General features: G+C 45.4%; 1 protein-coding gene across 1 annotated transcript; it reads right to left on the reverse strand.

The window, feature by feature from the left end:
• Window positions 1-303: 303 nt before the first annotated feature.
• On the reverse strand, window positions 304-13,131 carry LOC144101685 (uncharacterized). The gene is made up of 8 exons (XM_077634819.1): window positions 12,768-13,131; window positions 11,565-11,802; window positions 8,762-8,909; window positions 6,330-6,442; window positions 4,993-5,128; window positions 2,947-3,120; window positions 1,336-1,461; window positions 304-510 (listed from the first exon to the last, which is right to left on the reverse strand). The coding sequence occupies exons 1-8, from the start codon at window positions 13,129-13,131 to the stop codon at window positions 304-306; spliced, it is 1,506 nt and encodes a 501-aa protein (XP_077490945.1).
• Between the last annotated feature and the right edge of the window lie 2,940 nt (window positions 13,132-16,071).

The raw sequence follows: 16,071 nt of genomic DNA on the forward strand, positions 1-16,071 counted from the left end.
ATTTGGCCTAACAACGCTAATGGACCTTCTTTTTTTTTTCTTTAATTCCACATGGCAGTATTACGAAACTTTTCAAGTTCCAGTTTCACTTTTCATTCGCTTGATTCTGATAGTAACATAAAACGCAAATATTATTCTGAACATTTTCACACTGAATATTCGATTGATGTATCGGTTGCTTGACATAGTTAACAACACACAGCACATTCCTCTGCCTCGATATCCTTAATCATCCGACGCTCCGATGGATGTGAGCTAAATAGCAGTCGGCCTTATATTGAGCCCGCAATGAGGCTTCTTTCCCTAGTAGAGCCTGCGGCAGGCGTAGAGCTTTGTCGCATCGGTGTAGTTTGTGACGAAGAAGTTCAGCAAGCTGCGAACAGTCTGCACTCGGCCGAAGCCACCCACGCTGTTTTGCCACCTGCACGTGTCGTTGTAGTCTTCGTAGTCGAGGTCATAGACGGCAAGGCCAAACCTCACGGACGTGTGGTCCGCCTTCAGCAAGCAGAGCTGCGCATATCGACCACTGTTAGGAACTTGTGTTTTGGCTATATTTTGAAGCTTTAAGTTTCATACGCTAGGTCAAGCAGTACTCGGGTCGGCAGCACAACGCCCTTGAACGACCTTCAGCCTAACCAAGGATAGCCGTGTACGAGCATACGTGGTGCAGTTATAATGTCGAACCCTTAATCCCTGACCTTGAGTCATGACATTTAGTTGACCTTTAATCTTTGACCTTTGATATGGGTGACCTTTAGGTTGACCTTTGACCTTAAGAACATCCGATGGGGTTACGTGAAGCCACGTGATGAGTAACCATGGGTGCAGAAGCTTTTTGCTCAATTCCACGGTTAGCCAAGTTAAGCCACTGCCAAATTTTTTCTTCATGTTTGTGGCGGATGCGCTTTCCATACCATTGCGTTAAAGACGAAAGAACTAATAAAAACATGACCTTCCACTGAAACTTTATCTCAGCCTGACACTTCGTGCGCCAGTTGCTAGCCAACACAATCAAAGAAGTAGTGTGTCGGAACAAAACTATTACGCACATGGGTTATACAAAAACTAGTCGTTGCTGCCCATTTCTTTAAAACTGCGTTTATAAAGTTGTAATCATGGGAGCCGTTCTGCTTCTGCTTTGCTGTTTAGGGTACCGCCCAATGGTGCAGTCAACAAGCACAGCCGAAACTTTTTTAACAGTTTAAATAATGTGTCGCGCGATGCAATCAATTTAACCAATGATATGCCCGGAATCCCAACGTGACCCGCAGTGGCTACAGCAAATAAACATAAAAGATGGAATGGAACAATGCGAATAGCGGACGAAGCACCTGCCTTTTCGTTCAGAGATGCGCTGCTATCAAATACAAACATGAGCCTCGCATTCTTGTCGGTGGTGTGCGCATTTTCAGGGTTGAGTTGGTTCACCATGTTGCTCCTGTACGGTTCCTTGTTGCAGATCTGCGTACACAGCAGAACACAGCGGCTGGTGCCAGCATCGCCTAATCGTCACAGACTATAATGCTACTGCGTCCGACACGGTGTCAGATGCCTAAAGGGCAACACGCCAACTGGACAATCCTCTCGTCGTCCATTGGTTCAATAAATCAGAATTTTCGCTCTCGATAAGCGGAATAACTGACGATCGAAGCAATAATATCTTGCTGCAATGGAGCAGCCAATTGCTGTGGAATTTATACGAGAGGACGATTAACATCCCCATACCCAACAATTGTGGACAAAGGCTTTTTTCAACAGTAAAGATTTTATGAACGCAATTCTACTATAACAGTCAACATATACGCAAATCTCCTGTCAGCAGGCATGCATTTGTTTGCTATTAACGCTCCAACAGTCGTCAAAAACGCCCCCCATTGGTTTTATATAGCCGTCTTAACTGTTCTATGGGAGCGATGGAAATACTTTAAAAGAAATATTTTGGAACGCATCGAAAGAATGGACCATTACCTTCATTATATTATTCACAACACAGCATTGCAATGTTCTCAGTGATTCAAGGAAAAAGTCTCACAGGGCATCTTTTCAATGTTGTTAGTTGATCACTCCTTGAATGTCGGTCCCCCACCCCCATGAAGCTTCTATTACCCAGTCTTTTTCGCCAGAGTTTCTCCTTGAGATATTCCTCCTCCACTCGGTCTAGCATGCTGCTGTTTACAAAAACAAGGGTTTTCTTGCGCAGCTAAAGCAAGCAGCTGTCGGGAAGCACTGCATTAACATGCATCGCAGCAACTTTCCAATAGTCGAAAGGCCTGGTCTTGAACGCGTGGTACACACCACCTGTGCGAGAAAGTCCGCTCTTGAACTTGCTAGTCACTCTCGTCGTCTTGGCCGAGCGCACAGAAATAAGGACAATGTACACGATACGCTTGCTGAACATCTTTCGGGTAGTCAGGTCCTAACATCTGCCTCTAATGTTCGAAGTGACCAAGTGCCAACCTGCCGCGGTAACTCAGTGGTTAGGGCGCTCGACTACTGATCCGGAGTTCCTGGGTTCGAACCCTACCGCGGCGGCTGCGTTTTTATGGAGGAAAAACGCTAAGGCGCCCGTGTGCTGTGCGATGTCAGTGCACGTTAAAGATCCCCAGGTGGTCGAAATTATCCCGGAGCCCTCCACTACGGCACATCTTCTTCCTTCCTTCTTTCAATCCCTCCTTTATCTCTTCCCTTACGGCGCGGTTCAGGTGTCCAACAATATATGATACCGATACTGCGCCATTTCCTTCCCCCAAAAAACCAATTACAATTACAAGCGCCACTTAAACCTATACACAATGACAGCAAACTGAATTATGCATAGTAATGCAAAAACCATTGAAAGGCACTTGACATACCGTATTGGAAAGCTTTAGCAGCGCTTAAAATTTATGCGTTCCCCAATAGATTGATTGCACTTGCGAGCAGTTAACACCAATAACGACGACTCACATCAGTGTAGCTACCGAAGAACTGCGCTGGTTCGTTGCGCTTGCATTGGGCGAACACCTGCAGCCTCTGGTTGTCCAGCGGCTTCGTCCAACGGCCCTTCATGCCAACGGACAGCGAGAGCAGTGGAGCGCTCGCGTCCGACGCAATGGCCGAGATCGCAGCAGCAGCGTCGGTCTGCGTGGAGCGCGCGAGTATGATTTAAGTGATGGCGCAGTCTACACTCCAAATGCTGTCCTTAAAGGTGCACTAAAGAGGAATCTGAACTTGTCTTTTTACCGGGGGAACTCTATCTACACGTTCCGGGCATTCTTAGAACCTTTGAATTATTGTCCTGTGCGGCCGATTGTCTTAATTAAATCGTATTAAACGTCCCGGCTCCAGCCCTTTTTTTTTTTGAACTCAACGCGGTTGGTTGGCGGTAGGTAGTGCCTTTAAGCCAGTCCAGTGGCGGCTTCGGTTTCGCTTTCATTTTGTTTTTTAGGTTTCTGCGAATAAATAGTTTCAGTCACAGACAATATAGAAGCAAATTAGGCCCACAAAAATAAATATACACGTGGACTCTTTGACTTACGTATCACTCCGCCGATGGCAGAGCGGCAAGCCGCCGCGGGACTGGGTAACGCGTTGGTTGGCTCCTCCTACCTTCCACGTTGAGTTCAAAAAAGGGGCAGGAGCTGGGACGTTTAATCCAATTTAATTAGGGCAATCGGCCGCACAGGACAATATTTCGAAGTTTCTAAGAATGCCCGGAACGTGTAAATAGAGTTCCCGCGGTAAATAGACGAGTTCAGATTCCTCTTTAGTGCACCTTTAAGACACCATCAGGAACACTGAGGCAGCCCACATTTTCCTCGCACTGGTGCATTAGCTTGTGCAGAGCTCTTCAAGTTCAAAAAGAAGCCCGAGAGAAAATACTGTGCCAGGAACGAATTGAAGGCTTTCTCTTTTTACTTTAAGAAAGCAATGTTTTTTTTCTGCTTCCTACTGTCTAATGCAACGGCTACACTCTTCCGAGCACTTCAATTTATTATTTCGACCACACTCCATTACTCTGCCATTATGACATCAAATGGTCAGGCTATATTTACCAATCTACAACAATGACTTTTTGCTTGCCTTGTCTCGTTTTCCCTCCCTCCTATTTTTAACCCCCTCTCCCCTAGAATAGCTGGCTGTCGTTGGCGGAGTTGGAAGAAAAGCTCACAGTAGTGAACAAGGCGTGAGTTATAATGACAGCTTGACCTTGCAGTCTTCAACGATAAAACTCTCTCTGGTTCTCTCTCTCCTCCAGCTAACATTTGAAGATTGTGTATTTGGGACGACGTAAGACGTTGCATGAAATGCGGCAAAGTCACTGAAAGAAACATGGATGACCCTCAACCTGCCATTAAGAGTGTGTTGCGATTGAATCAGAGATTCCTGCCGCACAAGAACTCCATCTCTTCCATAGATTCACAGATCTCAAGGAGTACTCATGCCATTCCTGGCGCAGTGGTGCAGAAGTTAAGCGATACGCAACTGGCCCGGAAGGTTCCAAACACAACCACCAGTGGGGCTTGTGAGACCAAGGCTGCTCGTCCCGATCTCGCGTAAGGCTCATTTAGTTCTTCGGGAGGTTGTCCCTTTCTCGATCAATGAGCTGATGCGCACTGCCACGGTAGGCAAGGACGCAACAGCATCAGAGTTATTGCAATTAATTTCATTTCTAACTGTCATTGTGGTCAGGTCGCCCATAACCTGGTGGGTAGGTTGCTACTTGCCCACCCCGGCAAGTGGGTCACCTGCTTTTTAAGGACACGGACGGACGCCGACTTTTCTCGATAACAGGACCTCTTCTTTTATCGCATTAAAAAGGAAGAAAACCGAGCTGCGAAGGCTTCTGAGGCATAAGATATGTGATGTCCTGCACTGCAAGGACTTCAAGGTTAAGTCAATACCCCCATTCAGCTGGATATAGCAAAGGAAGAAAACAACATTCGGTCTCCGTACTTCGCAGCCCTACCGAGCATATAAGAGGCGTGACTGATACTCGGTGCGTCTGCTCACCAAGTCGTGAACGTATTCACGAGACCCTCTCCGTTTCCTCAGCAGAGTTGGGGGTATGATGACGCATGCTTCCATCTCCGGGTCTCCCAGCAGGTAATGTCCGTGCGAGATGAACAGGTCCGGTTTCAGCACGTTCCTAGAGACACATTTTAGACGAGTCATCATCATTGTTTTTTTAAATGAAGGACGCTGCTATAAACTACCCTCACAATCACTAACACTATCCACAGCTGTCCTGCGCTAACCGGAACTCTCCTTCCAACTACGCAACCATGTGATCACCATTTCATGCCTTTGGCGGCCACGCTGGTATTCAATAGCACCACAAGACCAGGCTGCCAACACACTGCAATTATTGTTTGTCTTTTCCGCCTCTAATGTCATGGTTCTCATGCTAACAGCCTACGTTACAGGCTGTCGTATCAAAAGCGGTGCCGATCAAAGGGTTATGCGCACCAAAGCTTAGTAGCGTGTTTGTTCTTTGTAAAAAGGTTCACGACATATGTAAACAGACATAGATTGAAGAGGGATGAAAATCTTCTCAAGCTGCAAATTGAACAGCACGAAAACGACAAAAGAAAGCACAGATATTTTAACCGAAAAAGGTGTCCACAATGCGTCAGCCGTCCGTCTTTATTACTGGTTGATAAAGGGGTTTCGTTGCTCGATAATTCATGATTCCAACAGAAGGGTAGGAAAGAAAGGTGCAGAGAGGGGGAGGGGCGGCTCTTGTAATAGGTGTTGATGAAACTGCTTGTCAAACACCTTAGAGAATGTGCTGTAGCATTTGTAAGGCTACATCACTTTTATGTATATAATTTGTTTTTCTGGTTAAGAAACCAGTTGAGAGTTAGCACTCGTATGTGTGTGCCTTCCTCTTTTGTTGTTTGAGTTGTTTTGGCACTGTTACATCCCCAGTGAAACATAAATCGTTACTTGGAGTTAGCCTGCAAGATGAGCAGAGAAAGTCGCAGGAAGTTCATAAACCTTAATGCTTGGCTTAAAAGCTGACAACGTTTCAACCGTATGTAAACGAAGGCTTGGCAACTAACTGTTCGAAAGTTCAAAGTTTACACAATTACTGCCGGCGTGATAATTTATTTCCCACAAGACAGCGCGCGGAAACTGCTTTCTGAAAGGCTGCTGCATCATCAATTTTATTGAAGGGAACTTCATAATGCCGAAATTATAACCCAGCAAGACTTACTGTAATTCACCCGATGTGCCGCCATCCCGAAACTTTATTTTCCACCTTTGTTTCAAATATTATTTACGTAATTTTGGAGTAAATACAAAGAAATACTTGACAATATACAGGTAGCAGTATTGAGACATACTTGAACTTGTCCTTGAAGTAGTTGTTCCACGTATCAGTGTGAGAGGTCGCGCCGAGGACAATATACGAATTACGTCCCTGGCCTCTCTGTGTCCGTGCAAGTCTGTCCAAAGCCTGGCAACGCAAAGGTATGAAGCACGTTAAAACTAAACATGAGGCAAGGTTTTCTCTTTTTATTGCGTTCGCGCGTAGCCAGTTTCTATTCAGTGACGTGTACTTTACATTGCACGGCACAGTTACTGCCAGCTCGGTCACACACGTACGTTGAGTAAAGGGCAACGCAGCGAAAATAACAGTTCCAGCCTTTTTATTTCGCTTCACGGTAAAACACCCTTGTTTATACATACAACAAACACAGTTGAGAGTTTCTGAAAGAGAAAAACAATTTTTTGTATAGGCATGACTAAAAGCAGCTTTTCTTCAAGTCATTAACCGTAGTCGAGGATAGTTGTGACTAAATTAAGTGGAGTGTCCATTACTCCCTACAACGTGAAGGCAAGCCCGGGGGTTTAGCTTTGTTCTTTTTGCCATCCGCGATTCCAACTGTCCGCCCGTTATACCTAGTGGCACAGACCGCGACATTTTATTTTTCAGTCTTTTTGCCTGCCGAACGTACTTTTTGTCTGCGTACGCACACCAAAAACCATACAACAAAAATATTCTTGGGAGTCCAACAGAACTTAAAGGTGGAGGAGATGTATACTACTACCATCTCTCTGTTCTTGGTCTTGGTTCTGTATGGATCAGGTCTTTCTGAGCAGGTTTTTTTTTTGTATTGCGTTTAAGCTTTTTTTTTAAGTGCCGTTTGCAGTTTCAACTAGACACGCCATACAGTTAGTGCCGACGAAACACTGTGATGTTTTTTGCTTCTTTTGTTTCCATGGAACATGTCAGCCGCAGCGTTGCTACAAAGCCAGAGGGGAACAGATGGGCGAAAAATGGGGTGCAACACGCGCGCATATTCTTTTAATAATAGCAAGCGTGTGTGGCCGAACGAGGTTAACGTAAAGCTATAGTGATGACCCGGGTTCGGTTTCATGTTTGTTTTTATCCTACAGCAAGCACCGGAGAAACTATAAACAGGACAACGTAACTGGTAGCTCACTCACCTGAAGCTGAAATCCACTCGAAAAACTTTGAAGAATTAGACTAAAGACCGAAACGAATGTGCATGCATTTTCAGAAATGCCTATTTCTTCATTAACTCGAAGACCTAGTTTTCTTAGAATCAAACATTAAATAAACTTCACCCTTGATACAGTAAACGCAGTGCTGCCTCGGTTTTAGTCGCCATCTACTAACGTGGACACGAATAAACTAAGCTAACTCTCTCCTCAACTCAGTTGGCTGCATAAGTTTGAGAGAAAAGGCTGAAATTCTGAAAGGCTGATTACTCAATAGCGGCACTGTTTCATGTTCTGCTAGATTTATTTCACACCTAAAACACAAAAGACAAGTTTTCATAAGACGGGAGGGGGCCCAGGCAACTGCTAAAGCAATTGCAGATAAACGTCGCCAAGCTATCAAGACGCCTACCAAATTATCTTCACGATGGCGCTCTGTGGCTGGAAGATTATAAAAAGCCCCTGTGTAGTTCGAAGCCTGTTCACAAGCTAGATAGTGTTCTCGACCCCCTTCACAAGGCAATGGTCGCGTTCTTTCCTTCACAGTTGCCTTGTTCTTTTTCGGAAGATTCCGTTGCACACAAGTTACGCGCTGGCATAAATGAGCAATCATGTACAGTCCGGGTCACCCTTGTATACACTCTAAACACAAATACACCTATAAGGAAGTAAAAAGGAAGTAAAAATCCCTTCTTACTCCTTTTATACTACTTTTGTTTACAGTTTACCGCACTCGACCAGTGCGTACCTGGTAACAAAAACTGAAATTACAGAGCAGCCCCTGACTTCTGGGCAAAGTGCTCGTGCCTACTTTGTTTCCGGCTCTATCTGGCACTACGTCCATGCAAGTGTTGCCTCTGGACCCTATAGAGGCTGCGACAAGGTATGCATTTGTTTGCAAGGAAGCGCACCGCCTGAGCGCTGTACACAAGGGTGACGCTGATTGTACGTTCTACGTTCAAAATTCGCAAATTTTTGTAGATCAATGCTTCGAGCCTTGTGTGCTTCCATTAATATGCACCAATCCTACAGCATCCTATTCGTTATCCTTCAATGACCAAAGAACGACGAATCTATGTTACATCGTTTATTTTCAACTCAAATATTCGTATATAGGAAGTAAAACAACTCACAAATATTACTATGGAACGGAACTAGTTTCTGAAGACCACAAGCCTCTTGTCGAACACTAGATCACCCCGCTGGTGATTTTTCTTCGGAGCTGCGAATAATTTCACTTTCTCTGATATCTATCGTGCCCTGTTGTGCCGCATCTCAGCAGTCGCTGCAGCCACGCTCGAGAACGCACCTCGAGAGCCACAAACACCTCGTCCATTACGGCTGGAGTCAGGCCAACAGCAGCACAGTCTATCACACCAAAGTGGTACACGGCGCTCTGCCAAAACACCTCCAGGGGAGCAGCATTGCTCAGGTCTGTCTGCAGAGTCTTTCTTTGCCTGAAAGCCAGAAAAAAAGGCCGCCCATGCCGCCATCAAATGCTGCCTACAAATTCCGCTTAAACTGCTCTAGAGCGTTCTGAGAAAAGGAGCTGTGCTGTTAACGACCGTGCCTGATGACCACAAGATGACAACAACACAACGAGAACTTCAACTGACTTACCCACAGCCCCGTCTTGTGAGAACGATTGCCGTTGCAAATAGTGCAGGATGTGCCTTCATTTAGCAGTGCGAAGGGCGCCAAAATGATTTACACCTTACCATTGCCGCTTCTGACCTAATTCTATCGTGAAAATGACACCGATATAAATTTTGGCAATCTTATGCCTGTTATGACATACCTACAGTAAAAACATCCTATATTCGATCCTCATCACACCACTCAACAAATGGCTCTCAGGTGGAGCACGATGTTTTCGTTCGCTGACTTTTCATGCCAAAGAGATCCTACAACTTACAGAAGTATGTTGTAATCAAGCGCTCCGGATTACTTTCTGCTACCCAGGGTTGCAAACTTTGCGCGGAAATCTCTCCATGCGGGCGGTTTTCGCATTTCATTGCTACCGAAATGCAACAGCAGAAACAGACACCGAGCCTGTGACCTCGACCTCCACAACCAAACTCCATGACAACTGAGCATGTGCTGCAGTAGGTACACGAAATAATAGTACGGGCCATCCATCTATGCTCAGAGTGTCAGCACAGAAAAGAAATCGGCATCTTGCGCCAGCGTATCAGCAGGTGTCTCATGAATACATCAGAAACGCATGAACTTCTCATGACTGCTCACAGTCTCCATGTAGCTTTGGCAGTCGGGATACGACGGCGTCAATCAGAAAAAGTTCCTGTCATTCACGCCGTTTTCTAATGTGCAATCGTATGTGAGAGCAGACCCTTGTTTCTTGTTTCTCTCATAGCTCAGAAGCTATGAGACAGAGAAGCATGATATAGCTGCAGAGGTTAAGGAGTCCCTGTAGAGGTTCGTTTCCCGTTAATATACAGCGGTGTTAAGTAGGAATTGCTAAAATATTGGTTTATGGTTTATGGGGGTGTAACGTTCCAAAGTAACTCAGGCTATGAGGGACGCCGTAGTGAAGGTCTCCGGAAATTTCGGCCACCTGGGGTTCTTTAACGTGCACTGACATCGCACAGCATACCGGCCTCTAGAATTTCGCCTCCATCGAAATTCGACCGCCGCGGCCGGGATCGAACCCGCGTCTTTCGGGCCAGCAGCCGAGCGCCGTAACCACTCAGCCACCGCGGCGGCCTTATTTCATTGCCTCCTAAACTGCTTCTATGCTACGACAGTTCTGATCCTTCTGTTTCCATATTTTATAAGGTAAGGCTCTTTGAACTTCATCCCTTAAAAAAAGGGCTTCTGCTCAAACCTTTTTGCTAAAAAAGTAAGCCCTGAATGACGTCAGTTTACCAGCCATTTCTGCGTTGACGACAAAGTGAGCGACAAGTGAGTGCTAGTGTGACACCAGCAGATGATAGATCAAAAAGCGCCTTATTTCAATCATTTAGAAAGAGAGCAAGCAAGCTTACTATTGCATCTGCATACGCTATCAATGGCTTGTGAACGTGCGATTAAAACGGTGGAGGCACAACATTGCTCAAGCAAAGAAATGATATTTGTTTCTTGGACGCAAAGAGATCGCTTCTAGTAAGTTTCAGATGCTGGCGTTGAGTGGAAATAGTTTGAAATCATTTTCAACGTTGTCAGAGGAGCCGCTCGGCAATTCCACCCGCATCGATTGACGTCAGGGTGTACTAGTCTCAATTATTGTGACGTCACTGAGCGCACTGATTGTTCACAGGTACAGCCAATGCATCGGTGACGACAACGTCATCTGTATTATGGTAGTCCAGGTTGGCCGCTTGGCCGTGACGCCAAGGTGCCTTTCAACGCTTTGGCCGACCGTGACACTAAGTGCCTGCACAGAATCGTTGGGAACTAATTATTTACCTTGCGATCTGATATATTTAGCTACTTTTCATAATTAATAGGCATTTTAAAGGCAAAAAAGCGGACACCTCCAAAACACAGTGTTTATACCCCTTTAAGGAAAACAAGAAACTCCTCACAGAAAACGCCTCGCTCTGAACTATGAAGTGAAGCTCATTTTTTCTGGCAGTATTTTTTTCTTTAGCCACTGGAAATTATTTATTGCGAAATCTTCAAGTGCTTGAAGAAAGAAAAGTTTTGGACACCAAATGGTTACTAATATAAATGCACTGTTCCTCTTGGAATCTACCTGCACTTGTCTGTACAATTGATACAAAGAAACAATTCGAGAGCACGGGGTCAAGCACTTGTTCTCGGTCACATTCGAGAAACCTGTTCTCAACACCACCTTTGAGCAAGCAAAACACATTAACTTCAGTACAAATTTTGCGAAAGCGTAAATAATGTTAGCGCTGCTGACTACCTATTGACATTAGCACTTCGGTACTTTCTCAGGCGCTCTTTTTCGTACCCTCTCATTTATTAATGGTCAAGGTAACGTATAAACAGCAAGAATACATGAAGAGAATAACTTCGACAGTGCACAGGCATCGAGCCCGATGAAATAAACACTAGTGCACCGCACTCTTCAACGCACCGCAATGCAGTTGCAAAGGAAGCTGCGTTTAAGCGCAGCGCGGACTCACGCGCACCCAAACGCCACTCCAAACTCTGTTTTGTTGTGGTCGCAGGCTTTGGAGAGCACTACGTTCAGGTCTTCCTCGAAACCGGAGCCAGTCGACAGCGTGTTGCGGCCGTCCTTGTAGACGGAATCATAGAAGATGTAGTCGCATACGCCGTCTCCCGGGAACGGCATCTGGCTGTGCGTGCGGCTACCGTAGGTGCAGAACAGGGCGTCGGCCTTCATGGGCATCATGGGCTTCGCTGAAGAGCAAAATTTGAATAAATTACCATGTAGCCTGAAAGGCGATGCGAATCGAGAGGTTCACGAGACACATTCACTTTTTAACCCTCCTGTCATGCGTACATCTGGCAAAAAAACTGAGGAGTAAAAAAGACTTACTGGTCCCTGCATCATGCTTACGCAAAGGTAAAAGAGACTCGGCGTTGCGTGACATTAAGCAGATATTTTGCGCAGGTCGATGAGTGTTATTCATACAAGGCACAGTGTGTGAGAACGATCGTAATGATCAACGAAAATCTTGGTGTGGGCTAGCCGGTGGTTAATCTTGTCGATTGGAGTCCTGTTGTTTGTGTCTTCCTCTGCTGTCTCTGATTATTGCGCTGCTCTACTCTTACTTAAGTAATGATCAAGATTGGCCCAGTTCACTTCGGCATTGAGGTGGACACTTTCTTTCGGTAAAAAGATGGGCAGTTGAGCGAAATGCAAGTATTGCCACAGCTTATTTGCCTCAAAATCAAGATAAACAAAGCAAAGCAATTATCCATTTCGCATTTTTAAAGCCCACTTGGTGCAATCATGTCTGAAAACATGACAGATTGATCTTCCCTGAGCTGGGATGAACCCGCTGTGATACAGTTTTTGTGAAAAATGGAGCAAGAAGTAACTTTAATACCATGAGCGAAACCGCGAGCCATCCGGCAAATATTCTTGTTCCGAAAATTTATGACAACATGGCACGAGACCTGTTTCTTTTCGTTTTGCTTTTGAATAAGGCTCATCAGTCGTCAAACAGACCGACAGGCAACAAATCGAGTCACAGCACGGCTACAAAACAAGTATCATAGTCGTTTCAAGCCTGTAGTCTCGGAGCCCCTTCTCACAGAAGCATTGCATATATGTAAGCTTCAAACAATCGTACAAATAGAGATGGGCAGCCATATTTTATGAACTACTGCTTAGAACTCGTGTTTCGGTCACGACTTACGATTCAGCTTGGTGCATTTCGTACTCGTCGGCGTCCCCCTTGACGACATACGGGTCCGTGGCGTCGTCGGGTGTGAAGGTGAAGTGGGCGGAACTGGTGCTGGTGTTGGAGGTGCAGGTGTCTTCCTCGTTGTAGATGGTACCGTCGCTGTCATTGGACGTGAAGTCGCGAAGGATGGCTGACCTTGCGTCAGCGTCTGCGAGGCAGGTGGCACAGTGCTCTCCCTCGTGACTTCTGGCACGGCGACCGGTGGAGAACCCGGTCCTGGTAGACGCCTTCGTTCGCGTTCATCAGCGTCGCCACCCATGGTGCCTACATCATCAGGCTCCAGAATGCCTCCTGCCGAGGGAAAAAAATCGTGCATTACCCCAAGCCCTCTCAAGAATAGATCAACCGACAACAATCCTTGATCATGCTCCGCTGCATGAATCCATCCCCTTCTACGGTCACCAGGACAGCACCATCAGGAGGGGCTGATTTTCAAGGCTTCCCACTTATACGACTTGTCCCTTTAGTTTTATGCCTGTCAGGTTAACAAGGCGAACGCGGTGCGTTTTTGCTTCGCCATACTACTACTTTAACAAATACGTCAACAGTGTTTAGGATGAAGAGCTCCGCGAGAGCTGAGGAGCTCTCACGGAGCTACCGCTCAAAAAGCTTGTGCCTTATGAGTGTTCCAGGATTATCTGAATTTGAGCAAGTTGGTTCATAGCACAAACATAGCAACAACAATGAGGGACACCACACGCTTGCCGTTTCTCCTTCCTCGGAAGAATCCTTCATTGGTTGTTGTTATATCTGTGCCCTATGGGTGCTGTTCTTTCACTAAAAAAGCATTAACTACCTTTTAGGAACAACAGTCACAGAAGAGCTTTCCCAGAGGATTTTCGCTAGTACTAAAGCTCTCACAGAAGACGAGGAGAGCCAGGAGGTTTTAAAATCTCTTTGAATCGTCGTTTTGGCTCATTTCCTTGTGGCTTTCACTGTGGGAAAATAGACTGCGTTCTTCTAGCAAACTGTAAATAATGTTAAACTGCATAGCCTCATCAGTACCTTTAATTTTCTTGCATAACACCTTCTTAACATCTGATAAAAACTAATTGAGTCTTCTGTGGCACTGAATAATACCCAGTCACACCCTAATCAGTCAGTGATCGTGCGGATCATAAGTAGAAACTGACTGTAGATTGGACTTTCTGTTCCAGCAATATTTTTTCACCTTCGCGTGCCGCTGTCTCACATCATTAGTGCGGCGCTTAAGAGCCAGTAGTAACATCACTCAATGAATTCTCAAATGAAATAACAGGAACGTGCCCGTAAACAGCAGTAGCCACGCGATGATGGCCACGATTGCCAGAACGCAGAAAACCATGGCGATGTGCACCAAGAGAGGCTCCGTCCCCTGGTCCCTGCAAATGGGATTTAAGCCGCCGTAGAATATTCTCCCGGAGACTCATAACGTTACAAGTAGTGGTCCAAGTCGAGGCCTTTGCGTAACGTCGTATGTAAATATGAAATCAAAGAACGCTCGTACACTTATTTCCCTCTCACGTTTGCACTTTGACACTGCAAGCGCAGCGGATGGTAGTGTTCCCTGTTAGGGCTATTGAAAAAACTTCTGCTTCATAAATTGGTGTGCGGTTCCAAGATATTAATTTGCAACACAGTAGCCGCTAACAGCGCCCTCCAACAGGAAAAAGTAGACATGTCATGGGAAGGAATAACAGCATCAAATGCAACCGCCAGCGACGGTGCCGTGGGCGAGCAGATCAGCAAAGAGTTTTGGACTCCCCGCGATGGCAGTTAGGACCCCATCTCCTTAACTTTCGTTTATCAACATTTTATGCTGATGATTAACTCCGTGTACATTATTTTCAAGCTTCCAGGATGTGTACTACTTTTTATGTCATGTACCGACCTGCTTTTCGCGCCAAAATCACTGTTTATAACACTCTAAGGGCAGCTGTGATGTGCAGCCTCAAGTTTCAGTACTGTTCCCTTTAAAGAAAGTAATTGCGTGCAAATTATGCATAAAAATCGTGTACATTTCTATCCTTCTTTGTGTACATGTGCTGATAGATGCCCACTATTCTCTATGCAGTCCAGGAAACCGCCCAGTGAAGCCAATTTATTCCAGCTGCTCCCCACAAAAACCAGAGATCATGTGTTGTGCGGGACTGGAAAGGACTTTACAGGGCATGAAAAACAGAAAACGAGAGAGTTTCAGTGAGAGATAGCCGTTCTGAATACATTGCAGAGGTAATATGTAACAGAGAACTACTACCGTTATGAGAAAAAGGTCACTCTCGGGTGTTGCATTTGCGGGGAGCAGTTAAGTGGAACGTGCGTTTTCGTCAGCCAAAACAGCAAGTTGCATCAAAGAATGACTGCTTTGTGAGAAGCATTGGTTTTTTTTTTACCGCCCACAGCGCATTGCACTTGCAACACAAAATGAAGCTAATACTGTCATTTCGCTGATATATACTTACTCGTCATCTCTGGACACTGGAAACAAAGAGGAGATTGTGACTCGATTATATGGCAGCATAAGGCCGAAAATACACTGAAACCAGGTTTCTGTGCTTGCGCTCCCTTCGGAAGTTCCTTCTTACAAAATTTTTTTCTTCGAAAGTTTTTGTTTAGTTTCCGCTACTATGGCAGTTAGCACAGCCGCGGCTCAGCATCCATAGCTTGGATAAGAAATTTCGCGGTGTTACTAGGACCGTACTTTCAGGTAGCATGAAACTGTAGGCAAGGCCAACAGCGTATTACTGACGTCAGAAAAGCGCCTGCTGCTGACGGCAGCGATATAAAACGAAGCTGGTTGCAAGTTTCGCATAAAGGTTCCTGGTTATCAACATTTTCAAAGCGCAGATGACTGCTGCAAGCATTGTAACGAATACAGCATCTTTAGAAGCACATTACTTGCTTCAGCCATTAGCAGTTACAGTGATTCTCGCTTAATGTCACCTAGCAATTGTTTACACATTCCGAAGATGTTTTCATCTCACCACGATGTCATATTACAGGAGCAGTGCAAATGGCGCTCTTTGAAAAGACAAGCAGCCTCGTCAACAAATTTTTCTTTGTTCATGCTGAGTGGAATGAAGCAATCTGAAAACATCAAGAAACAGCAGAGTAGTTTCAGCTTTTTTGGACACATTATGGGTAGCACTTTGGTCTCGAACGCCTCATTGAGAACTCTTCGCTTGCATATATTAGTTCAAAGTTTTCGCAAGCGACCACAATCAGCCTGACATTACAAAGGGCTTCAAAGTGCTCAAAATAAACTTACAGCCCGCAG

The sequence above is a fragment of the Amblyomma americanum genome, chromosome 8 (genome assembly GCF_052857255.1).
Source record: "Amblyomma americanum isolate KBUSLIRL-KWMA chromosome 8, ASM5285725v1, whole genome shotgun sequence".
Classification (NCBI taxonomy): domain Eukaryota; kingdom Metazoa; phylum Arthropoda; class Arachnida; order Ixodida; family Ixodidae; genus Amblyomma; species Amblyomma americanum.

Coding starts and splice junctions, on each gene's coding strand:
- LOC144101685 (XM_077634819.1), bottom strand. CDS start 13,131: ATGCACGATTTTTTTCCCTCGGCAGGAGGCATTCTGGAGCCTGATGAT. Junction 6,443..8,761: donor AGGTGTTTGTGGCTCTCGAG/GTGCGTTCTCGA, acceptor TTGCGTTGCCAG/GCTTTGGACAGACTTGCACG. Junction 511..1,335: donor GCGCATCTCTGAACGAAAAG/GCAGGTGCTTCG, acceptor CGATATGCGCAG/CTCTGCTTGCTGAAGGCGGA.